The 27,368-nt window shown below is 43.4% G+C and overlaps 1 protein-coding gene across 1 annotated transcript in view; it reads left to right on the forward strand.

Annotated features, from left to right (window-relative positions):
* The window catches only part of BBOX1 (gamma-butyrobetaine hydroxylase 1), a 113,357-nt gene that overhangs the window by 72,466 nt on the left and 13,523 nt on the right, over window positions 1-27,368 (forward strand). Inside the window, exon 5 of the mRNA XM_066583222.1 lies at window positions 17,538-17,643. Coding sequence (XP_066439319.1) covers window positions 17,538-17,643 — 106 coding nt within the window. The remainder of the gene's footprint in view (window positions 1-17,537; window positions 17,644-27,368) is intronic.

The following is a 27,368-nucleotide window of genomic DNA, read 5'->3' on the forward strand; positions in this document are numbered from 1 at the left end:
AGTAATGTGTACAATGTGTGTGGCAGGGCATACGGGCAGCAGAACTTTAAAAATTCTTCCATCCCAGTGAGGGACTAAGGGCACCTAATTTCCATTTCCATATTTTGGAGGATATGTTGACTGAAAGTCATCTAATATTGGAGTTTTATAAGATGAGATGCATACAGTATATGTATGCTTAGCACCCGGATATTCTAGGAAGAGGCTTTTCAATGTTTTGACCACCAGACAAGAAATGTTCTAATGAGAATTGTATAATAGGAGATACGTGTATCTATGACTGATTTACCTCATGTCATAAAACAGGAAAAAGCTTGTTACAAGATGTATTCAGAATAGCTTACATAACTGGCATTGCCTGGGTATCTTTTGATATCCTGGTTCCTTCCCTCACTATTTGAAATCTGGCCTCGTGCTGTTCCGGAGTCTCTGTAACCCTTGATGGCTCTTTCCTTCTCCTTTTGAATTTGGACCTCATGCTGTTTCAATGTCTCTGCAGCCCTTGATGTCTTAGCTCTTTCCCTCTCTTTTTGAATTTGCAGTTCATGCTCTTCCGACATCTCTGCAGTTCCTTCCATTCAATACTTGAATTCAAACCTTGCGCTATTCTGTGGTTTCTGATGCCCTTGATGTTCTGGTTCTTCCCCTCTCTTTTTAAATTTGGGCTTCATTCTTTTCCGAGGTCTCTGCAGCCATTGATGTCTTGGCTCTGTCCTGCTTGTTGTTGGTCATGTTGTTTGCTTGTCTTACTCGCTTGCAGTAATTTTACTTTCTTTGCTTTAGTTTGGACCTGTCTGATCGATTTCTGTTCTTTTGGAGGCATTACAGATCCACCACACCACTAAATTATTAACCACGTTGAATGCAAAACATTTTGTTTTACCATAGATTATGCAATAGGGCTCATTTATTAAAATTGCGTAAAAAAAAGTTTGTTGCGCATAGCAACCAATCATCATTCCTTAAGCTGCTCTAGTAAATTGAAAGCTGTGCTGTGATTGGTTGCTAAGAGCAAATAAGTTTGTTTAAGCTCCATCAAAGGCATGTAGGAGCCTATGAAGAACAAAGAAACCATTCTATACAAACACATATATAGTGGTATGGTATGCACTGTCTGCAAACTAGAAAAGATGCAGGATAAATGATATGGGCTTGGACTAATGTATTGGTGTAATTCTATGATTGAACTATATTAGTCCAATTTTCAAGGGTGTAAAGCATGCCTGCTAATTTTATGGGACAGACAGCTGTCAAACCAAATGTTGTCCTACTGTACCTTATGAAAAGGGTTTCTTCGGAAAGCTAATAAATATGAGATCAGCGGGTATCTGATTTTCAACACCCCTGCTGATCAGTTCTTTGGGCAGCAAACTCTGCAGGCAAGTTATAGCTGGAAAACCTTTCATGGTAATCTGGGCCACATAGAAAAGACCAGAGAAGTAGACAACTACAATCAGAGTCATGTTTGACTGTGAGTGTGGTGTGATGTTTCCCATGGAAATCAATAAGAAACATTTACCGATCCTCCGACGTGCGTGAAACAAGCCCCGTAGGATCGAAATTCCAGAGAAGTGATGCCTCGCATCCACAGGTAAAATGCACTTTGGCAAGCGCGATATCAGGCTGGGTTTCTCGGCCCAATATCGCGCTTACCCAAGGTTTATTCCATTATTTATTTAGACTGTCGAGGGACATCAGGATATGATCTTTGGTGTACTCAGTATAGCAAAGAATTATTCCCTGTGTCCAGGGGCGTAAGTAAAGGCTCAGGGGCCCTGATGCAAAAGGTGAGCTGCCCCCCCCCCTCCTCTATCTGTATCTGTACCCGTACCCATACCTAAACCATGCTGCACAGAGACATAACTAGAAGCTTCTGGGCCCCAATGCAAAACCTGTAACAGGGCCCCCAACTATAATGCTTTATTCATAGTACTGGGCCCCCTATATGGAGAAGAGAGGCCTTTGGGCCCCCTAAGGCTCCTGGGCTCGGGTGCAACCGCATCCCCTGCACCCTCTATAGTTACGCCCCTGCCTGTGTCTAAACTGCAAAGCAATCTATTTAGCTGTTCAGAAGGCTCAGCCTAATGACAGCTGCACCCACAATTACCAGCTCTGACCACTACACAAGGGTTAAAGCTATCTGCTTCTGCTTCTGTAAGCCATGTTGTGGCCCTGCCAGCAGATATCTGAACAACTGATCGGCCAGGGTCCAGAGAGGTGGAACCCACGGCACCAATCATGAGGATAGGTGATCAATAGTATATACCCGGAAAACCCCTTTAATATATACCTCCATTCCTAACATGTTTTATGGTTCGTAGAAAATTTTCTGTAGCAAACTATGGACGCCGCATAGACTTTTCCCCTCCTACCACCTTCATGGCTGCAACTGGTAGTTTGCTGGCACCATGGGTTTACCCCATTTGATGCTGATTTGGCCCCACCTATAACATGGGGCTACTTTGTAATATTTTTCAGAGCCCACTTTGGGTTCCTAATCTACCCCTCACAGTGCCTATTTGGAACCAGTATCTACAACTATACGGCCACTTGGTGTTAACATAGTTCTTTGTACAGTGGTTTTCATTTAATAACGATATGGTGATATTTTTGATTAATCCCTACATGTGGTGATAATACCGTGTTTCCCCAAAAATAAGACAGTGTCTTATATTAATTTTTGTTCAAAAAGGTTTAACTTTTTTACATGTATAGCTGCCTGGTCACTATTTAAATTGACTTTTTTAATTAACTGTTAGTAGGGCTTATATTTCAAGCATCCTCAAAAAGCCTGAAAAATCATTTTGCATCCTCAAAAATTCTGGAAAATCATGCTATGTCTTATTTTCAGGGTATGTCTTATTTTCAGGGAAACAGGGTATGTGGTCATGAGATGGCGGTATTATTTAGGGCTCAGTCAGACAGGCGTTTTTATGCGCGTATGTTACCTGCGTTTGTGATCCGCATCTATATAGAACCAATGCTTTTCAATGGCAGCGGTCACATGCCCGATATTTACCTGCGCACAAAAATGCGCAGCGGTAAATATAGGGCAGCGGATTTCATCCATTACTGCAGCTGTCACAACCGCAGCAGTGGAAAGCGGCCAGCGCACTTTATCTGCGCAAAAACGCAGCCAAGTGCGATTTTTTTTTTCTGCGAGCCGCCCACTTTGGTAATGCGAATTTTTGTGCATTTGCGTTCTGCGCACAAAAAATTTGCACATTAAAACGCTGGTCTGACTGAGCCCTTAGGCTAGGTTCACACAGGGCGGATTTGCCGCGGAAATTCTGTCTGGAATTTCGCTGCAGCAAATCCGCCTGCCGCCGCTAATCCCAGGATTAGCCAGCCATGTGGATGAGATTTCTCAGAAATCTCGTCCACACGGGAGTGCCGCGGGTTTTGAAGCAGCGCTTCTCAGGGCAGAAATCTCGCGGTTTTTCGCTGCGGCCAAACCGCAAGATTTCCGCCGGGATTACGGTGTGTGTGAACCCAGGCTTAAAGTGTCTTTTTATAGTTCCATTCTCCTGCCTGATCTCACATCAGACGTAGAGAGATGCAGGGTGCATACCTGATAGCCCAGAAAGTCTCATAGTTCTTTAAATTACAACAAGTTCTAAGAAAAAGATTCTCTAGGCATCTAATGGTTTCTTCAACAACTGTATCATCCAAAGTATACCCTGATCTCTCAAAGACCAATGTTAGGTTGGTCAGACGAAATAAATTAAAGGGACACTCTAACCCCATCGACGACATCCATTGTAAACATATGGCGGATATACTTAGGGCTTGTATGGAATGGACTTGGGAGCGGAGCTCACTCCACACATGGAAGATGGTAACTGGCTTACACAACTGACAGTTGACAGCAGCCTGCAGTGACCCGAACTGGAGACAACTTTGTTTCCCGCTGTTTAACCCCTTAGATACCACAGTCAATGTTGTCTGCGGTATCTAAATGATTAGACAGAGGACTCTACCTGTCGTCCACCTGCCCCCCTTGTGACACTTTTGTGGGGTGCCATATATATAACATTGGTCTTTGAGAGATCAGGGTATATTCTGGATGGGATAGATAGATAGATAGATAGATAGATAGATAGATAGATAGATAGATAGATAGACAGACAGATAGATAGATAGATAGACAGACAGACAGACAGACAGACAGACAGATAGATAGATAGATAGATAGATAGATAGATAGATAGATAGATAGATAGATAGATAGATAGATAGATAGATAGATAGATGATTCTGGGGGATTAGTGACTTCTCAGAACTGCCATCTTTATGTATAAGACAGTTGTCACATGCAAAGGGACTCACTTCCACACAAGGAATTCTCTTTAATCTGGCTTCTGCTAGCTGTATTGATTCTTCTCCGCAAGAATATCACACACATACAGAGCACAAAACACAAATCCAGGCCATCTGGCCTCTAATTAAACATATTACAAAGACCCTCTAGTGCCAAAAACTTCACGAAACAATAAACCAGCACAAGGTGCATCTCCTCCCCTGTCAGGCGAAATGATTACTACCGTATGGCTTACACGGGCCTCCTTGCATAATCTATCTGTCTGTCCAGACTGGGAGCCACAACTGAGGACCTCACACCTCTTTTTACTAAGCCCTCTCAGGTCAAGAATAACAAAACAGTTGTAAAGCAGAGAACCAGCGTTTTGTACCATATTAAAAGTTTAAAAAAAACAAAACAGTTTCCCATTTATTACATAAAAAAATATAAACAACTAAAAAATAAAAAAGCTGGTATCGCCAGACCCAAATAATCAAATAAATAAAATTTAAAAACACCTAAGAAAATTGTTGCCTTCTGTTATGTCCACATTTGGACATGCTGGATCAGTACCCTGAAATCTTCACACAACTGCACACATGCTAAGCACCAAAAGAAAGTGAACTAGACAGCTGCGCACAGGACTCACAAGCAGAAATAGCACAATGACTGACAAACACCCAAAACACTCACCTAGCATACCTACATGCATAAACAGATGGAATTGCTACAGTGCATAGGAGGTATTGTTTCGTATTTTGGCCAATATACTTAAGCCCACAAGCCCACAACAAGGGTCCTCATTGTCTCATAGGCCCCTACTCTAACAAGACAACTATCCCATGAGTCCTGCCTGCAACCGGGGTGATCGTCCCAATAGGAATGGCCCTATGCTGGAACCTAAGGCCCTGGCTTGCCCTAGATAGAAAATGATCCAAGCAGAACAGGGCACAGTTCACACCTACACACAATGGCATACAACATGGAACAGGACTGTTCACCTCAAGTCTGGCCACGTGCACAGACACCCAGAACACATCGCTGTTCACACCTACAGAAACAACACCAGGGAAAATGAGGAAACCAGCTCCCTCTAGCCAGACAGGCTGGTATATATGTGCAGCAGACCGGTGGTGATTGGCTGGATGAAGAACTCCACCCCCAGCCAGCTCAATCATGCCACACCTGTGGCAGTGTGGTCCTGGAAACCCATAGAACTACAGGTCCCATGAGCACAACCTGACACCTCCTATGCCCATGATCCCCCATTCGCTGCTGTAATGATCAAAATGTACTTTACAACAGTTTCTATAACATTTAATTCCATTTTCGAAATGTTCCAGTAATTCTTACTAATTTTACCTCAGATCCATAATGTAACATTACGTTATGCTTGACAGTTCCTAATCTTTACCCTGCAAAGCCCTCGTGCCATATAAGTTTGCTGCAAGGTACAACTACTACTTTGTAGCAGTTCATAGAACTGCTGACTTAACCAGTTTTCTATTTCATGGGCTTGAAGCAAGCTTTCTAAGTTATATAATTTTCATTAGTACATTATTTTTAATAGCACATAAAGAACGAGAAAGACATGTGCAATTTAATCATGAGGTTCTCTTGCCAAAACCGTTTGCAAACTCTCCGTCTGTTTCACCGCTGTAACCAGAACAGCCAGGGAATCCCTGCCAAAGGGGGGTTTTCTAATTCAAATATTAAAAGTCAAGGCTAATGTTCATTCTTGTCCTGACCACCTCAATACAAAGGTTAACAATGTGTGCAGTGGACGTGGTCTAACTCTTTGTCTGTAAACGTTTCAAACGAACACAAGGGGAGTAACGGGGGTGAGGAGGGGGATCAGTTTTTTTGGCAGGCGTTCTACATTCTTTCCAGATTAGAACATAGCATCAAGAAGGTTTCCTTCTCCGTAATAACTTTAGACCACATATGAATTCTGTTAACGTCTTCCACTAGTACAGTTGATGATCCCAATATGATAATCAAAGAACCGCGGTCACAACAAATGTTCGTACTTAAGTTAGGGCTGTTTGTTTTTCATTACTGAGAATTAGTTGGCCACAAGAACGATACTATACACAGAAGACCTCATGTAAACAACGGTTGTGTAGTCAAAGGGATCCAAAAAGTTTAACGAATGTCCTAATCCCAAGTGATTTGACCCTCTAAGATTTAATTTTGTTTTGTTTCCATAGTGGTGACATTCGCTGAGCCAATAGCAGCCCATGATTTATTATATAGCCAGAAGAGGAATAAGTACAGGCCGCAGTAGCCGCCTTCTGTTGTATGTAAATTCTTTAGAAATTGCACTTGTAGCTCATCCTCCTTGTCTCCTTGTCTCACTCCCGCTAGAACATTCCTAGATCCAGGGAGTGCCAGGGTGGAATTTGCAATCCGGCTTTAGTGTAAGTGTGATCCAGACTGCAAACTGTTGCATAATCCATTTTGCTGAAAAAGAAAAGTTCCCAATAATCTTTTGGAAGAAGCATTTGCTGTGTACGATTGTGGTGCAAACTTATTAAAGTCCCGGTTTCTCTTTTATTGAAGGCTAATTTTACTAAAGAATTAGGCCTCGGTCACACGGACGTTTTTAGGTCCGATTTGCAGACGCGCTTGCGATCTGCAGATTTATAGACCCAATGCAAAGCAATGGGATCAGTCACATGTCCGTTTTTGATGCGGATGTGCCGATAATTTTAGGACACACCGATTCGCAGAATGCATGTAACTGCGTTCTGCGCAAATCGGTGCTTGTATATGCGCTCAATGGGGCCGGCGGCAGCAGCGCCGACCCCATTGAGAACATATACTAAGATTGTTCTCCTCTGCCACAGCTGTGCCACAACTGTGGCAGAGAAGAACAATGTTCTCCCATTGAAGTCAATGGAGCCGGCAATACAGCCGGCTCCATTGAAAGCAAAGGGCTGCCGGCAAGCGCTGGATGAATTTTCGGGGAAGGGCTTAAAATATAAGCCCTTCCCTAAAAATGTGTAAAAATAAAAAAAAAGTATACTCATCTTTTTCTTGCAGCCAGAGTTCAGCTGCGTCCGGCCGGCAGTTCTCCTGAACTGCTCTCTGTAGTATTCAGCAGGCGGGGATTTAAAATCCCCGCCTGCTGAATGGGCTGCCTCTGATTGGTCACAGCCCTCACCAATCAGAGGCAGCTCTCACTCACCCATCCATGAATTCATGACGCGGCTGAACTCCGGTTACAGGAAAAAGGTGAGTATATATATATTTTTTTTTTTTACACATTTTCAGGATGGTTTTCAGGGAAGGGCTTATATTTTAAGCCCTTCCCCGAAAATTCATCCAGCGCTTGCCGGCAGCCCATTGCTTTCAATGGAGCTGGCTGTATTGCCGGCTCCATTGAATTCAATGGGCGAACATCGTTCTCCTCTGCCACAGCTGTGCCACAGCTGCGGCAGAGGATAGCGGGCAGCGCTGTGCCGTTTCGCTGAAAACGCTGCTAGGTGCAGATTTTTCAGTGAATCATTGGCCCCGGTCACGCGATTTGCGGATGCGCATCCGTTATGCGATCCGCAAATCGCACAAAAAAACGCCCGTGTGACCGAGGCCTTGAGGGGCTTTCAGACGGGACGATTGTCGTTCAAAAAATCGTTCAAACGAACAAAAGTGAACAATAATAATTATCGTTCAGTCTAAACGCGAACTAACGACTGAACGATAATCGCGTGTTTCTCGTTCAGTTCCTGCAAGACTTAAAAACTATTGTTGGCTCGTTCACTTGTCGTTCCGTTTCAGCACTTCTCGATCAGTGTTTCACATATGGGATGTGAACACGGAACAAGAAGCGAACTATTCTCATTCAACGAGTCAACAATGAATGGGCCAGTCGAAGCAGGCTTCACGAGTGAGTAGGAGCTGGTGATGACGTCACTCATGCAAACGAGAATCATGTAGTGTAAAAGGAGTCTTAGGACTCTTTTATATCAAATTCTGATGGTCCGCTTTCTTCAAGGTATCCGGTATGAGCTTGGTGCAAGGTAGAATATTTCTCTTGCGCCAAGATCCGATCATCTTTTTGATCACCAAAGAGAGTAGTTCTCAGAAACGTAATGTCAAGCAGCCTAATTATATTTGTTTCTGCTGTTTGTAAAAGATTGGTATAAAAACGAGAATGTTTGGACTGTAGGAAAACATGTATAATTGGGTTAAAAACTCAGTGGAAAAAAACAAAGTGTTTTAGGTCACGTTCACGCATAGCGGATTTGGTGCGAATCTTCCACAGTGTAAATTCTGCACCAAAATCCATGTTTAATTCCGCTTGTAATCAACATCTGCAACAATAGTGGTGTAGCACACTTCACCCCTCAATTGAAATCTGCTGCGGATCCACATCAAAATCCAGTAGTTGCAGATAACCCTGTAAAGTAGTCAGCACAGAGGAGGATTCTTTATATTAAAGACAGCTTTGAAGAAACTGGAGACTTGGGAAGGGAAATGGCAAATTATGTTTAAAGGCTATGCACACCTTTGGACTCCTTTTTTTCTTTTAATCACTGTGTTTTTGGAAATGAAGACTTTTTGCAATTGGTTTTCATTAAAAATTTCTGATCGTTTGATTCCTATGCTTGTATTGTTTCCCAAGGAACTGCAGACTGGAGGACTGAGATCTTAGCAAACTGACTGACTCTGCCTCTAGCTTGCTCTCCTACTGTGAACGTGTATTCACTGACTTTCCACCGAGCTGTTACAGAGGGCTGTATGACAATGCCGGGGGATGGTGCAGGAGATCAGGACAACAGAAAACAGAGAAAGCTACTATTACAGAGAGCTGTGATTTATTCCAGGTTAATTTTCTGCTCCTTGTTAGCAGTGAGTGGGAATGGACTAGCAGCTACTCAAAGAGAAGATGAGAGATAGCTGTGTAGTATTGAGTGGGTATGGTTATGCTACACAGCTTCTGAAAGAGAGAGGGGAGGGGGAGCTGAATTTGTGCACATTAATGAGAAAGACCAGTTGATCAGTGCTGGGAATGCCAGAGAGCCAGACATTTGAATGTAGGAGAGCCTGCAGAGCAAGTATGAGGTTTTCTAAATACACGAGAAGGAAAATTGAATGCAAAACAAAACAGATAAGTGCATTATTTATTTCGGATTTAATAAGATGTGTGTATTGATTTTTCATGCAAAAAGTTTTCATAGCCTTTAAGATAGAACATTTTTATGCTCATCGACCAAGAAAACGAATGTTATAATTATGTATGTTTCGTAGTAAACCGTTGGGTAAAACTACCACTGAAAGGGACTTGGGTATATTGGTGGAGAGTAAACTTAACTTTAGTATATAGTGCAAGGTAGCTGCTGCCAAGGCAGATAAAATCATGAGATGCATCAAAAGATGCAGTTGACAAGAGCGTAGCTTCGAAATTACTAATCTGACTGCATATAAAATATTGTGTAGAATATTAGGAGAGCATATCTGGGGTCAATGCATGGGAGTGTGAACAAAGTAATGAAAGCTGAGATGGGAAAATGCTGCTATAGTTAATGGGAATACATAAACAGCATAGCACAGCCACTATGTCGTTTCCGTTAGTTGTTGAGTTACAGGAACAGTGTGGTGTGGTGTGCTACACTGTTTTCATAGCTCTTGTTGACTTCAGTAATTTTGCTATAGGTGTTCGAAAACAGAGGGCCAGGTTTTCCCATCCTGGCCATGAAAAGCTGAGATGGGAATACACCTTTAAGGTTATGGTTGGACTGCAGTACCAAGAAAGATCATGGAATGTTTTTCAGTTTGGAAAATGTTTTTGTGAGTTATAAATCCCCTGCTTCTCGTCACACAAACACAAAGTTAAACAATAAACTTCTGGCTGCATGACACCACCACTAGGGGAACTGAATAGTAAATCCATCATTTAGTATGCTCCTAAACTCCCCCTAGTAGTTACTGTAGGCAGCCAGAACTTTATCATTCAACTTTATGGCTATGTGAAGGGAAGCAGAGGATCTGGAACTCTGTAGCTGAAAAATATAAAGATATATCATGAAATAATATATCCTATGAAATATGAAATAGTGGTCGAAGGTGGGCATTCAAAACAGAAGATCTATACGCGGCAAATTTTTTGCCTCTCTTGACTAAAGTAAAGAGCCTGCTGCGATCTTACTACCTCCCTTGTATATCTTGGCTAGGTAGGAAAAACGTCTTGAAATCTTATGTGCTTCCTATCATCCTCTACCAGATTCGCCTCCTCCCGATATACCTCCCTGCCAGCTTCTTCAAAGCTATACGTGCAGCCTTTTCAGGATTTGTATGGAGGAGGAGTAGACCGAGGTTGGCCTATTGTCTACTGGGGAAGAGGAGCAACGAGGGGGGCATTGACATGCCATGCGTCCTCGACTTTTACCTTGCCTCCCAACTGAGCTATTGGATGGAACTGACCCATCCGAACAGAGACCAGCTTGTCTTCTCATTGGCTGAAGGGTATTATGGCTCTACCCTTAGGGAGGACCTCTGGTTCCCCGGGAAAAGAAGTCGCAAGGGTCTGCTGGTCAGCCCCCTCCTCAAGGGTCCATTTGAAGTCTGGGCTGATCTGGGGGGGACTTTAGCCCCTACTCCTTCTCCTTGCACCCCACTGAGTGCATTATATAAAATTCTCAATCTGCCGCTAAACCCTTGCATGGTTAGCATTTGGAGAGCTTTCAAAGACAATAAAGTCAGAGACGTCCAGACGGTGGCCCATAGGCCTCCCTCGGACATAGTCCAGGACCTCCTACCCAAGCAGTCACTCCCTTTACTACAATGCATCCATGGAACAAAAGTGCTTGGAAGTTTCCTCGCCCAATACAAATCAACTAGGCTACCTACTCCTTTTGAAACAGCCCTGGTGGGGAATAACCTTAATACTAGGAAAATAGTTTATCTGCGAAAATACATTATTTCCCCTCCTGTGCTTTCAAAACCTGCATTCCTTACCTCTTGGGAGAAGGAACTGCATATATCCTTATCCCCCAGGGACACTAAAGTCATTCTGCAGACTGCTTTTGGATTATCTCCCTGTATCACCTCACAGGAGTCTCACTACCAGCTTCTGGTGAGGTGGTACAGAACCCCACAGTGGTTGTTTGACCATAAGCTGGCCTCGCACGGCAGATGCTGGAGATGTGATGCAGGCATCGGCTCCTTCCTACACCTTTGGTGCGAATGCCCGCCTTTGACTACCTTTTGGCGCGACGTTGAGAGGGTTCTGAGGAAGCTAGCCCCAAATCTTAAAATCACCCCTGAAATGTTCTTGTGGAAGCCTTCTGCCTCCTTTTACCCTCTAAAGCATAAACTGCTGGCCTTCCTGCTGGATACGGCCAAGTCCCTTATCCCATCACTCTGGCGGCAGCAGGATCCTCCCTCCCTGTCCCTTTGGAGGGATAGAGCTGATCTTCTCTCGAATCTTGAGGAACTGGTCAGCTTGTCTAAGGGCACTCACGATAATTTTCTAAAAATTTGGAGTATGTGGCGCTCTATGAGAGACGAGTCGACCTCTTTAGATGCAGCTTGACAGACGAGGGTGAAGTCGAACTCCTCTGAAGCCCAATATTTACCCGTGACTGTCCCCCCTTGACTTATTACTCCCCCCCATCTGAGGACAAGTCGCTCCCCCCGAACTATTTCTCAAGTAGACGCTATTACTGGTCCCCATAAACACCCCACAGTAGAGAAGCTTACTCCCCCTATGGCTCCTACTATCCTAACCTCCTACCCCCCTCTCCCCTCCCTTTCCTGTCTTGTCTTTGTTGTCTGTCTCATGGTTTTTGGAGAGGCCCACTAGGAGTTGTTAACCGAGTCCGATCTCGGGGTGGTCCTTTCCGAACTTTGTTTATCTAAGAATGTTGTGAAAATAACCATTTGTAACATTGAGCCAACTGACTCTAAGGCCGCCTGCAGACGAGCGGGTCGGATCCGGCAGCAAAAATTCTCGCCGTGGGACCCGACCCGAGCGCCTGCAGAGACGAGTGCGTACTCAACCGCGTCTGGCAGCCCCGGCTCTTTCATGTTCCGGCTGCGGCGCAGCCGGCGCATGCGCAGACCGGAGCCGGCGGCCGGGTGAGTGCGTGCCCCGCACAAAAATAGGACATGCCGCGGTTTGTTTGCCGCGCGAGATTTCGCGCGGCCAAACCGCAGCCGTCTGCATAGGAGTGCGTATTGTAATGCACTCCTATGCAAACTTTCAGTGGCGGAAATCCCGCGGGAAATACCGCCGCGGGATTTCCACCCGTGTGCAGGCGGCCTAACACTCTGGATATGCTGTTAACCCTGATATACTGTAAAATCTCAATAAACACTGATTTAAAAAAAGAAAAAAGGTGGGCATTCACTAAATCCAAAAATAAGATAGACATTTTGTGGATTTCTTTACTCGAGTCCATAAAAGTTGCAGTATTCATAATGGATTAGTTGTTAGTCAACCAGGTATAAAATACTGGATTCAGGATTTTTTTCAAAAAGTTGAATAGGGAACAGTAGTAACACGTCTAAGGTTAGAGTCATGTTTAGAAGGTCAGTCTTGAGAAGTCTAGGATTGCTGTCAGTTACATGCAGTGTAAACACCAAGTTGAGTTGTTTGAGTGTGAAAGTTGCACCTTCCTGGTATGGAGAAGTGAGAAAGTACAAGTTATGCCTTGTAGGACTGTGTTATAGGTGAAGAGGTCAGATTTTATTCGACAAAGAACAAGCAGATGGAATCTGAGGTGTTATGAACTTTGTGCTTCTTAGAAAAAACATCAGACTGCTAAATGATGTTCCCCAGTGGCCATTTCTCGTGAAACTGAAGATACATAGGTGCCTTGTGTGTAGGATCTTAAAACTCTGAAATACATGAATAAAGTTAGAAAGATGTAATTTCAACTGTAAATGTCAACTCATTACTATACTTAATTGATCAAATGGATTTTGACAAGACAAGACTCACATTCAATCTGAAAACTATTGTTGCAGTGTTAGCTAAGTCAAAAATGTGTTATTACTCTCAGCATGAAAAAAATAATCTTGTAGATAAAATACTTTTCGATGAATAACAAAGATAAATGTTAAATTTCAAGCTTTTGAGACAGCTTAAGTCTCTTCATCAGGCATGATCTAGCAAAGTAGCTGAAGAAACACACACACCATATATATACATTAACATGCCAAAATTCATGGGATACCAGTATGTAAATTGATTATGAAGTGGCATTACCTTATATAAGTTGTGAGGTGCTTTCCTGTGAGGTTGAATGCTGGCCAGCATGCTCATGACGAACAATGTCAAATATCAGAGTTAGAATGAGGCGTGATAGTTGGTGCCATATGCATGGGGCACTCAATTTCCAAAGTTGTGTGAGAATTTAACATTTCTTGATCCACAGTGTCACGTGTGTAGCAGGAATATGTCAATGAAGGTATTACCACCCACAATGGACAGCACAGTGGCTGCCCATGGGTGCTTATTGCTCACAACCGGAGGCGTCTGGCTGGAATTGTCCATGTGAACAGACACGTGACCCTGGCAGAAATCACATTCACAATTAATACAGGAGGTCCCACAGGTTAGTGCAATGTTCTTTAGCTTCCATGGGATATGGAAGCAGGAGACCCACTAGCATGCCACTGTTAAAGCCATAACACCAGACACAGCACCTTACCTGGGTTTGTCAGGTTTCTAATTGGATCCTAGAGGACAGGCAACAAGTGCCATGGTCCAATGAGTCATGATACCAATTTCAGGCTGATAATATGGTTCATGTATGGTGCAGACTCTGTGAAGCCATTGACCCAGTTGTCAACAAAGCACTGTGCAGACTGGTGGTGGTTCTATATCAGTGTGGGGTGTGTTCTAATGGCATGGGTTGGGTCCACTAGTCCTCCGAAATATGTCATTGACCAGTGTCTGCTACGTTACACTGCTTGGTTACCGTTTTCAGCTATTAACTTCATATATCCCTACAATGATGCGATATTGCAGCCAGATGCGATTTGTCCAGAATTGGTTTGAGGAGCATTCTACAGAGTTCCTATGGATTATGTGGCCTGTTCGTTTGCCCAATATAAGCCCAATCAAGCATTTATGGGAAGCGGTGGAGGGGTCTATTCACACCCAAGATTCTGTACCTACAAATATCATGGAGCTGTGGGGGGCTATCCAGATGGCTCAACATAGCTCCAGACATCTCCCGTACAATTGTGGAATTGATGCCACGTTGAGTTGCTGCATTTCACCGGGCTAGAGGAGCTAAAGGAAGTCCTACACGATATTTGTTTCTTTTGGCATGTCAGTATATAAGAGATCTCTGTCTGACATATTGAGCCCTATGGTTCCATTCTGGTTCTGTCCTGCTTTCCATCATTATGCAATTTTCTGCATTGAAGAGAGCAGTTCTATCTATTTTTGGCCATGTTCTGTTGTACAATTACAAATATAGGGCTTCTCCAATATATATTTTTTCAGGTTCAATATATGCATTTATTTCCATGTGGTACATGACTGTGATATGGGACAATGCGTCTCACAGGTGTATGGACTTCCCAAGGGAAGCCCCAGTTGAGATCCCTTGAGTAATCTCCAATACCAACAGCTGATTACTTATAGATGCTATTCCAAAGTACTGTACGATAATTGATAGGCAAAAGTGTGGTTATACAAATCTGAGGTCAGAAACCCGAACACTTAGGGAAGGTTTGCCCAGCCTTAGCAGGTCGTAACCAACCAGATGAGACATGCCTAACATGTTAAGAAGTCTTGTGACCCAGTATAGACAGCATGGCAACGGGAACATAGGAAACTGAGACATTGGCAAATGCAACAGGCGCCATCCCGTTATATGTAATTTCAACACCCTATCAGAGGAGCGTCTTAACGAGAATCTATTGATGTGGTGTCTGTAGTCAAGCCACATATCAATACATAGTGCGGAAATTGTGAACATCTGTAATATGCTGCTCATATTCCATAATGCAGAAAACGGGTTGTCTATATTAAAGGCAAACATTGATCCTATTAAGGCCAAGAAATGTTCGGATGTGATTTTTGTTGTAACGTGAACAAAGTGATTCTGACAACTAGCTATGAACTTCAAAGTCAAATACTGATTCATTTCCTGCTGAGACAAGAAGTTGATATTTTATAGACTTTTGTGGGTAAGCTATTCTGGTATCAAAATAGTGTTGGAAAAGTCATCTGGAAGACATACAGAAGATGTTTATCATTCTAAGATGTATACAAATGAAAAACTGATGAGTACTGGGAAGATAGATATCCTTGAAGGAGTACTTTACATTTAGACCATATCATTCCAATTTGTACATGCTCAACATGCTACTGGATAGTTTTCTCTTGGGTATGCGCAACCTTTGAAATTCTTTAAATTCATGATTAGGCTATGTTTGTAGTGACCCTGTACTGCAACTACATGGGAATGTTGTTATCTCTGTGTTTATACCTGTGAATGTATTATGCACTTAATCACTGTCTAGTTCCTTATAGGTGGTGGCTAGGCGGAATGCAGTTTAGAGGGGGTAGAACAGTCAATATTCTAGTTTCTTAGTTCAACCAATCAGCATCAGGCTGATGAGAGGCACAATGCCTATAGCAGTTTCTGCAGTTATGTTATAGTGTGTAGTGTACAAAGTTAAGCTGGTTTAAGGATCAATCACTCACAGCAAACCTAGGATTCGGCTACTGTTGAGTAAGCAGTGAATTGAGAAGGTTGTAGACTCCAAAGCCGTGATGCAAAAACTCACAGTAGGCAGTATTAAGCTACAGGAAGGCTACAAACTCCAGGGTTATGATGCAAAACTCACAATAGATAATATGGAGCAGCAAGATAGCAAGCACTATAGCCACCACCATCAGGACTGGACTTAGTTTGAATTAAAAATAATTGTCCATTCATCTTTTATGGATATTGTACAGTGAAGCTTTGGAACAAGTAAAATTGAATTGAACTGTTTTCCCCATCCTGACTCTGGATTTTTACTTCTATTGGGGTTTGCATTACACCATACCAGAGAGCAGTGACTAGCACTTTTACCATCACCCCATACTTTACTCTGCGAGTAACCAGTAAGGGAAAGACATTACTGTAATAGTTACCAACAAGGAAAGACCCATCAGCCCTAAATATCAGTTTCATTCCAGTTTATCACATGTTCACACTTGCATTAGAGGCTCCATACATTGTATTAAAGGCCCATTTACACACAAAGATAATCTTTCAAATTACTAAAAGATTGAAGGATTTTGCGATCTATTTGCATAAAGTGATAATGGCCATTACACTTTATCATCTTCATTTGCACGTAAAGGGGCCTCCAGGAGCTGTTTGCAGAGCCCAGCACGTGATTTATCACACGCCCAGCTGTGCACACAGCTGCATTGTTCTGCTCGCAGTTGCCGGCAAATTACAATAATGTCTGCAGGCTCCCGTACAGATAACAGCATGTGGTCTATTGAGAGACACTTTATCTCAAGTTCACCCTAAAATCATCGTTCAAACGAAAAAAGTCCATGATGCCCACATTTACATGTAACGATTAGTGCTCATTTTCGGTCGTTTGAAGGAATTTTGAGCAAATCATTACGGAAAATAGGCATTGAGCTTCTGTTAACACTTCCATCAGATTTGATAATATGATCAGCGCAGCATGCGGTGCCATGCTTTTCTGTCAAGACACAACAAAATCACATCACCAGTATAAGTACAACCATTCCACCACAGTGCCATACTGTAGCTTCGATCATGAAGAGAAGCCAGGATGCATATGTGAACAAAACCTCTGACTTGCTAAATCTGTACTCAGTATTCCAAAATTTGTTTGTTTTTTAGAAAATTAGTGGCTATTGTCCCCAAAATGTAAGCCAGTACCTGAGATGTCTACCCTTACTATCTGTCTAGAACTTGAACAACTAAGGCAATTTGATTGTGAATGTTTATGGACAGATCTTTTAATACTTGGATCATATGACTGTTAATATCTAATGTTCATGGCTATCTCAGGATGGTCAAAGATGACCTCTGCTATTGTATCCATACTCATCAAACAACTGTGCAAACACATTTTGTGAAGCCTGGAAAGATGAAGGGGTCCAACCATTCAACCCAAGTGCCAAATGGTTAGTCTCTATCCATACGGCATGGAGTGGAAGGGTCTTACCATGTGTCACCAACAAAGGTTTAAAGCAAATTTAGCATAGTATTTCATTAATGTCTGCCTTGTGTTTCAGATATACCTGGCAAGTGCAAGATAAGATCGATGCCAATAATGTTGCCTACACATCTGGAAAATTGAGTCTTCATACTGATTACCCTGCTCTTCAGTATCCTCCAGGGGTAAGTACTGTAATACTTTAGTAATATGTCTCAAAGTATGATGCTATAAAGAATCTAGTGTTAGTGTTAGGGTGCCATACTAGGTACAACTTAGTAAAATAAGGATAGCTAGTTTACACACCGGGCGTTGCCCGGTATATATCTATCTAGATAAATATTGTCTGAAGATATTTGTTAGAACTACTCATTGTTGAAAACCTTCCAGCCTTACCACCCTTGATGCAATGGTTTTGTCTATCTCTTTTTGAAATCTGGCTTCATGCTGTTTCAGGATCCTGGAAGTCCTTGATATAGTGGCTCCTTCCCTCAGTACCTGTAGTCGGGGCTTCCGCTGATCTGTGTTTTTTGATGCCATTGATGTCCTGGCTCTTCCCCTCTCTTTTTTAATTTTTTGCCTCATTCTGTTCTGAGGTCTCTGCAGCCCTTGATGTCTTGGCTCTTTCTCGCTCATTTTTAAGTCGTTAGTCACGTTGTTTGCTTGTCTCACTCGCTTACAATAATTTTAATTTCATAGCTTTTTACTGGACTTGTCTGATGGGTTTCCATTTTTCAGAGGCATTTTTGATCTACCACATGTCTAAATTATTCATCACACTGAATCACAAAGCATCTTATTTTACCATAGATCATACAATAGGCCTCATTTACAGAGCCTTGTGTGGCACTGAGTGTTAAGGCAGCAGAGATGCAGTTCTAAGCTCTTGCTCACGACCTGAAGGTTGCAAGTTCAATCCCTGAATGGTTCAGGTTGACCTATCCTTCCAAGGTCGGTAAAATGAGTACCCCACTTGGCGGGAAGTAATAAATAAATTACTTGAAAGCACTGTCAAATAAGTTTGCGCTATACAAATAAGATTTATTTATTGAAACTGTGTAAAAACTGTGCTTGTTGCATGTAGCAACAATCGTCAGTCCTTAAACGCATGACACAGAGTTTAGACAAAAATATGAAAAATGTCTAAAAATGACTCTATCAATACAGCTTACCTATGGAAATAAAAAACATCCTTAGAAACATTTTAAAAATCAGAAGCACAGTGAGGTACATAATGTGGTTGTGTACATGAGGCCCATTAAAGCAAAATACCCTTTCTGATCCCCTAATGAGTATTGTGTAGATACTTGGAGCTTGAAGTGGTCTGGAAAAAATGAAAGCTGAGCTCTGATTGGTTCCTATGGGCAACAAGGCCAGCATTATCGCTAGAAAATTTGGATATATATGAGACCTATCTTTAGGTTTCTCTCCAAATGTATTACTCAACTAAAAATGTTCACTTCCGGTGACTTTTATTCCATCGCACCCAATAGGAGTGTCATATTTGTGATCAGCGATACTATCCCCGTAATGTTAGGCCCGTGTTAGGTCCTAATTAGAGATGAGCGAACGTACTCTTTTCGGGTGTTTTTGCACTCGAGCACCGCTTTTTCCGAGTAACTGACTACTTGGAGGAAAAGATTCGGGGGGTTGCAGAGGGGAGTGGGGGGGGGGGAGAGAGAGAGAGAGCTCCCCCCTGTTCCCCACTGCTACCCCCCGCTCCACCACGCCGCCCCCCGGCACCCCCCGAATCTTTTCGTCCGAGTAGTCAGTTACTCGGAAAAAGCGGTGCTCAAGTGCAAAAACACCCGAACCGAGTACGCTCGCTCATCTCTAGTCCTAATAAGCAACCGATTTTTCAGTCTTTGTAAGTTAAGCCATAACATTTTTATTTTTCCATCAACGGAGTTCTATGAGGGCTTGTTTTTGCAGGATAAGCTCTAGTCTTCAATGATCCCATTTCGGGGAATATATAACTTTTCAATCCCTTTTTTTCCTTTTTTCTAGAGGCAAGATTAATATTATCAATAAATCTGGCATGCTTTTTTATTTATGTTACAGTATTCACTGTAATTCTGACGGTCCGTGCAATTATGTTGATACCAAATTTGAATGTTTTTTTAATGTTTTGAAACTTTTTCACACTTTTTTAACCCTTTGCAATCCAATTTTGGATTCAGGGCTTCCTAGAAGGCTTTCTCTTTCTGCCATTATACAATGGCGCCATCTGCTGGCTAGAGCCAGTACTATGGTATGTATCATGCTGGAGAGACCCCCGACAACAGAGTGGCCAGTAATGTACAGTAAGAATACCCTGCCGGATGTCTTCCGACATCGGAGCTGTACAGCCTTCAATCAGAATGTCTTTAGACATCAGACAGTGGATTGGTTAAAAAAGATCTGTTTTTTTGTATTGTTGCATTCAAAGACCCCTGACATCAATGGTGTAGGATCTTTGTTTGTTTTTTGCAGAATGAGTTATACTTTTTAATGATACCATTTTCTAATTCATTACTACTCGGGTGAAAAGTACTCGGATGCGCTGTGGGTGAGCGGGGGGTTGCAGTGGGGAGTGGGGGGGAGAGGGAGAGAGAGAGGGCTCCCCCCTGTTCCCCGCTGCTACCCCCCACTCCCCTCTGCAACCCCCACCCCACAGCGCACCCGAGTACTTTTCACCCGAGTAGTGAAGTACTCGAAAATCGCGGTGCTCGATTGCGAAATCGCCCTTACCAAGTACGTTCGCTCATCTCTAGTTGCTACCAAAAATGTGTTTTTTATGTTTCTTGTATTATAAGGGGATCGGTATTTTTTTAATCTTTTTTTAACTTTTTATTTTTTTCCCACTTGGAGACTTCAGTTTTATCAACAATGATCATTCCTATAATATACTTCAATGCTTTAGTATTGCAGTGTATTATATCGGCCCATAAGGCTGCTCTCTAGCTCGGCCTCATAGGCTACTGTAGATGGCAGACCTAGAGGCCATCCTCTAGCCTCCATGTGCCTTATCAAGCAATCTACACCCTGTGATCAAATCGTGGGTGTCTAATGGGTAACAAATGGAGCCTTCACCCTCTGTCAGCCTTTTACATGCCATAGTCACACTGACCGTGGCAAGTAAAAAGGAAAATGGATAGGATCAGAGATTTTTTCCACTCCTGGCTGATAGAACTGAAGCCTAGGTGTCTTTAGACAGCCAAGCCCCCACTTCTGCTGGCATAGAAGACCCATGCCGGCCTTATTCTGATGTGCCATAAGGTGCATGCATCAAAACCTTAGTGACTGCTGTAAAAAGGCGTATCGGTGTCCACTAAGACATTATACATGGATGTTAGCAGCTGTAAGGGATGTAGCTATAAGGGTAGTAGTCACATCTGGGCCCTGGTGCTTAAGGAGAACCAAAGGCACTAGTATGATAAATGGGACATTTTATGTATGTCAGAAGAGTCCCTTGACGAAGGACTGATCAAAAAGGGTCCTTCACTTGGGACACCACCAATCAGCTGAAATCAGTGGGGACAGCTGGCAGTAAGTGTTTAGTTTTCCTGCAGGACCACCATAGCAGAAATAAAGCATTACATAGTGCTTATTCAAGTGAATGGCTTGGACCATGGAATGCAACCTCCACCCTGACCAAGAAATAAGGATCCTGAACAGATGATCCCCCTTTAACCCCTTAAAACCACACAAAGTGACCCGCAGCCAGGACATAAACTTATATCATGTTAAGGTGACCAGATTTTCTCAGGGTCAAAGCAAGACAAAGGGATGAGGTCAGGGGGTGGGGTCTATCACGATATATGTTTTTACCTCCGTTGTTATAAAATGTACAGGGCCATTTAAAAAAAAGACAGGGAGCAAATTACGCAGTATTTCCGCATCAAAAAAACAGTCAAAATCTGTATCACTGGTGCGAATTTTGACTGGAAATCATTCTATGCGACTGTTACGATGCGGTTGTGGATCCACTGTTTCGTCCTGCTGGGTGGAAAAATCTGGCAGTACGGACAGCTGACTTCAAAACGGAAAATACGCGACAGCTGGAGCTCAGTACAAAGAACGAGAACGAAGCTGACCCTGAACTCAGATGGGCTAAATCTGTTCCCCACCTGGAGATACCCCTGAAGGTGAAGAGGTCCAGGCCGCTTTTCCTATCCCTAACTGCTAGCCCTCCCTTACCTACCTGGTGATGACAGGAACCCAGAGACAGTTACACCGAGCCGACTCCCACAGTGGCCTCAGTAGTAATAGTGTCCCCCACAGTGGCCTCAGTAGTAATAGTGAACCCCACAGTGGCCTCAGTGGTAATAGTGACCGCCATAGTGGCCTCAGTGGTAATAGTGACCCCCCACAGTAGCTCCAGTAGTAATAGTGACACCCACAGTGGCCTCAGTAGTAATAGTGACCCCAGCAGTGGCTTCAGTGATAGTAATGACCCCACAGTGGCCTCAGTAGTAATAGTAACCCTCCCACAGTGGCCTCAGTGATAATACTATTACTACTCCGGCTGATATAGAGGACACTATTACTAATAGCGTCCTCTATATCTACCCCAGTAGTAACAGTGACCAACCACAGTAGCCCCAGTAGTGATAATGACCCTTGCCCCACCCCCACATTGGCCTCAGTGGTAATCCCTTTACATCTGGGTCTTATATAGGGGACACTAGTACTAATTACTAACAATGACCAACCACAGTAGCCCCAGTAGTGATAATGACTCTTGCCCCCCCCCCCCCCCCCCATACACACACACACAGTGGCCTCGGTGGTAATCCCTTTACACTTGGGGCTGATATAGGGGACACTATTACTAATGGTGCTCCTATATCGACCCTAGTAGTAACAGTGACCCCCATATTAGCCTCACCCTGAAACCTTCTTCTGGTCTTCAGAGCACCACTGCTCCTCTTGCCAGTGCTGCTGTGGGCTGATGCATGTGCGCCCACAGCAGCGTTTCCTCCCTTATTCTCTCCTTTTGTGGAACCGAGGAGGAAAGGTCAGGAGAGGAGGGGACGAAGATCCCAGATGCACACTGCCCTCAGTATGCGCATCCGGCCGTGGCACTATTGAGTGAATACCAGCTGGGGAGCTACGGCACCCCGGCTGGTAATCACTTTAATGGTTACCCCGCATCCTGAAATGGGGACAGACGGCTGCCCCGCCTGGGACCCTGCAGAAAGCGAGACACAGGGTCCCAAAGCGGGATTGTACTGCCTAAATTTGGACGTCTGATCACCTTAGTCATCTGGATGGTGCGGGATCAAAAGCTGAACCTGCGTCACCCCATAGCGGGAGTCGGCTGTTACCCCCTACATGCTGTGATCTGGGGAAATGGTAAACATCACATCGCACTCACCTGCACATCGCGTGACATGCAAGTGCCATGTGATGTCTTTAAGGTCCCATCGAAAACAACAGGTGAAAAAAATAGGACATGCAGCGATTTTTTACTTTGCAGCACCATTGTCAAGGAATCATGTGTATGGCTGCATTCAAAAGAATGGAGTCCACTAGAGATGAGCGAGTATACTCGCTAAGGCACATTACTCGAGGGAGTAGTGCCTTAGCCGAGTATCTTCCCTCTCGTCTCTAAAGATTCGGGGGCTGGCGCCGGTGACAGGTGAGTTGCGGCGGGGAGCGGGGGAGAGAGAGAGATCTCCCCGCTCTCCCCCGCCGGCCCCCGAATCTTTAGAGACGAGCGGGGAGATACCTGGCTAAGGCACTACTCGCTCGAGTAATGTGCCTTAGCGAGTATACTCGCTTATCTCTAGAGTCCACATTTTGCGCTCTTGTGCACGTAGCCTAAATTGGACAAAAATTTTAAACTGCTCGGGATAAATAGATAATAAATAAATTGTTTACTATCTGCAACAAGGCCGGATTTACCATTTGACAGCTTTGATACATGAGACTCTGTAAAGGGCCTCATTTATCAAAACTAATGCTAAAACTAGCCCGTAGCAACCAATCACAGAGCAGCTTTCAATCCTTAACCCGCTGTGGTAAAATGAAAGCTGCGTTGTGATTGGTTTCTACAGGCTACAAGGTCAGTGTAAGGACATTTACAAGCGCATTTGTGTCACGTATTTGCACGTGCGTGTTCTACTGTACCTTTTTGAGCACAAGTCGTACGTATTTGTGCTCACAAAAAGTCTCAAGTGCGCAGGAAATTAGAGCAAGTTGCATATTTTTTTGCGCTAAACAAATGTGTTTGCAAAATACGCTTAAGTCGACAAACCCATTTAAATCAATGCGTTCTATTACCTGCGTATTGCCATGCAAATTTTGCGCATGCAAAAGGCTGCGTAATTATGTTCAAGTGAAACAGGAATTAGTGTTAGGGTGTCTTCAGACTAACGTATTTGTGCAGTGCATTGTGCGCACCGCATATGCATGAAAAAAACGCAACAGTATGTGCAAAATGCTGCGCTAAATCACCAGGAAAAGCATACTTCATTAAGCTAAATAGCCTTGTAAATCAGGGCGGGCGGGCGTCATGCGCATTTATATACAGGCCATGCATGCACAAAAATGTGCAGTACTATGCGCAGGCATGCGTGCAAATCAACCTCGCTCACTACACAAAAACGCTGAGGCAAGCATATTTGCGCATACGCTCGTCTCAAGAAGCCCTTAGACAGTTTTGATAAATGAGGCCCCATGTTCCTACCATAAGTCAAAGCTCTCGTAGCATCGGTGGGGGGGGTCTCAATGGAGACTTCTTGGAAGTCCGAGTTCTTGAAAGCTCATTTTGTCTTTTGGACTAATAACACACAAACCAATAATTGCCAATATTGTAAAAGTTCAAAGAGAAAACCTAGCGTAGGTAGAGGGCTGTGTACACGAGAACAGATGTGTGTGAGGTCACATCCATGTACGTGCCAAGGATTACATACACCCATAGGATTACGGGATTTTGGCCAGTCTCAGCCATTCATGGAAGCACAACCATATAGATTAGCTTGGACTTTGGATCTGTAAATGACGTTATCCTCCAATGTTACATCTGTGGTTTTATGTTATTTCAATTAACGGTAACAGACTCTAGTGCATACAAACAATGGCGCTACGGAGCGTAGAAGAAACATCAAGGATTATCAAGACAGCACATGTCCTTCATTAAACTGTAAGTGTTTACGGCCACTGGAGGAGATTCAGAAAATCATCTTTAGTAAGCTATGATGTCCTCGGCCAAGGCTGCAGAGACGCATGTGTTCAGCTTTTGTCTATGGGATTATGGGAGTTCCAAGAATAGGGTTCAGATCTACTTGTTGAATACCATTGCCATCATTTAGGGCAGCAATCTCCTTACAATTTGAGTTATCAGGGCATATTTTCAAGCATTGTGCTATAAAAAAGTTAATTTCTATGAAGTCCTGGTTATTGAGGAAGTTTTTGCTTTTTATTCAAGACCAAAGACGTTGTGTTTTCTCGCCCAGGTGCCAAAAAGTGTGAACGTGAGGAGTCAGCCTCCAAATACAGTCCCTTTGGATCAGCATCCTTGTAAAACTCATTTACTTTGGCTGGGGAATGACTTGTATTTCCTAAAGTATGCTACAGAATAATATATCACTTTATCATATTCACAGGGTTGACAACTATCTGTAATTTCATGGCTAGTCTGTAAAAAGAAATGTGTCTGGGATTTTTTTTTTTCAACCATAGGACCTTTAATGAGATTTCATTGATTATACGAGGGGGTGCTGATAAGTCTTTGGCTTTGTGTTCTTTTTTTGTTTCTATGGTAACGAATGTTACATCACATGAAAGCCTTATGTGTCTAATATAGGCTTTCAAAATGTTGTGTTTGTAGCTTATGGCAACAGTGATCTAGGCACACGGGAAAACAAAATGGCGGAGTCTAAGGCGATATTCACAGCAAATGAGAGCGGAGGAGTGATAAAACTCTTGTTTCTGCAAGGAAAGTCCACGAAGGATATTCATGGTGATATGTCGGAGACATTGGGGATCAATGTTCTACAGTTAAGAACTTGGTTGCCAAATTTAAAACGGGCCACTTCAGCACCAATGATGAGGAACGTCCTGGACGACCGAGAGAGGTTGTTGTTCTGGAGATCATCGATGCTGTGCATAACCTCATACTGGAGAATCGGCCAATTTCAGCTGCAGGAATAGCGGACATCATGGGGATTTCTGGTGAACGTGTTTGTGTCATTATCCATGAACATTTGAACATGAAGAAGCTATCTGCAAAGTGGGTCCCCAAATGTTTGACAACAGATCAGAAAAGCATGCGAGTGAAAACTTCCCGGTCCATTTGTCAGCGTTTCCGGACTGATAAGAACGTCCTGGATCGACTGGTCACTATGGATGAGACCTGGATTTATTTGTATGACCCTGAAACTAAGGAGAGTGGAGGAACAGTGGTTCTCCTCGCCCAAAGAAGTTCAGGGTGCAGAAATCAGCCACTAAAGTGATGGCGTCTGTGTTCTGGGAAAAGGAGGGCGTGCTGCTAGTGGACTACCTTCAAAATGGTTCCACCATCAATGCAAGGTGTTACATTGAACTTTTGGACCAATTGAAGGCAGCTCTGAAGGCCAAAAGGCGCGGTAAGCTGTCCAAGGCAATCTTGTTCCTGCAAGATAACGCCTCCGCTCACACTGCACAAGTGGCCACGGCAAAACTGGTGGAGCTAGGCTTCCAGCTGGTTGACCACCCACCTTATTCACCAGATCTAGCTCCCTCCGACTATCATCTGTTTCCAAACCTGAAGAAACACCTCAAGGGGACCAAATTTCACACCATTTCTGATGCCATGGCTGCTACGGATGACTGGCTTGAGACACAACCAAAATCTTTCTTTTTGCAAGGCTTACAGAACTTGGAATACCGATGTAAGAAGTGTGTTGACATCAGTGGAGAGGATGTGGAATCCCGTTTCTTTCTGGGAAAAGCCAAAGACTTATCAGCAGCCCCTCGTAACTATAATAATTATAATAATTTTTTAGTTTGTAATAAATGCTACTAATGCCTTTATAGTTGTATCTGACCTGCAGGCAGAGACGTAGCTAAAGGCTTGTGGGCCCGGATGCAAAAGTTGAGCATGGAAGCTTCCCCACAACTTTTCTCTGTATTGTTGGGTCTCTTAAGAAGTCCATCGATGTAACACTGGCAGGCGGGGGCATTACTGGAATCCTAAAAGATTAGGCAGAGGCTAGATGTAGAGGGCCCCAATGCAAAATCTTTAACATGGGCCCCCAGCCATCCTTGTCCCATTTATAATACTGGTATTTTTTATATGATAGAGGGGGCTTTAGGCCCCCTAAAGGCCCATTTTGACACAACGATTATCGCTCAAAAGCTATCTTTGCGTGTAAATATGCCCATCTTTCACTTTTCTGCCAAACTATGAATTTGGGCAGAACAGCTAATAAAAAGGACCGCACACTATGTTCTGCCCGGGAGCACTGATTACATTGTCTCAGCTGTCAGCCCTGCGGTAGAACAAAGGGAGCTGTATTCAGTAAACAGTGGTTGGTCTGTTCCCTGAGTACAGCTTCCCGCAGCTCACATGCTACTAATTGGTACTAATAGGCATTAGTACCAATTAGCAGTTTATGCAAAATGATCGCTCAAAATCCATCTTTTGAGCGATTAATTTTGTGTGTAAACGGGCCTTAAGCCTACAGAGCCTAATAGCGACTGCTACCTCTGCATCCCCTATAGTTATGCCCCTGCCTGCAGGCATCCCTCTATCAGTTCTAACAAAACTTGTTAATCAGCTTGTAGGGGTTGTTCATTTCTCAGGATAGATTATCAATAGCTGATCGGTGGGGGTCTGTTACTTGGGATCAATTAAATATTGCATTCAACATATAATACAGTGCTGTTACATCCAGTGATCATAGTTTATGTCTTCTCTGTTTGGTGGTTTGTTTTTGTTAAT

Source organism: Eleutherodactylus coqui, chromosome 11 (genome assembly GCF_035609145.1).
Source record: "Eleutherodactylus coqui strain aEleCoq1 chromosome 11, aEleCoq1.hap1, whole genome shotgun sequence".
Taxonomy (NCBI): domain Eukaryota; kingdom Metazoa; phylum Chordata; class Amphibia; order Anura; family Eleutherodactylidae; genus Eleutherodactylus; species Eleutherodactylus coqui.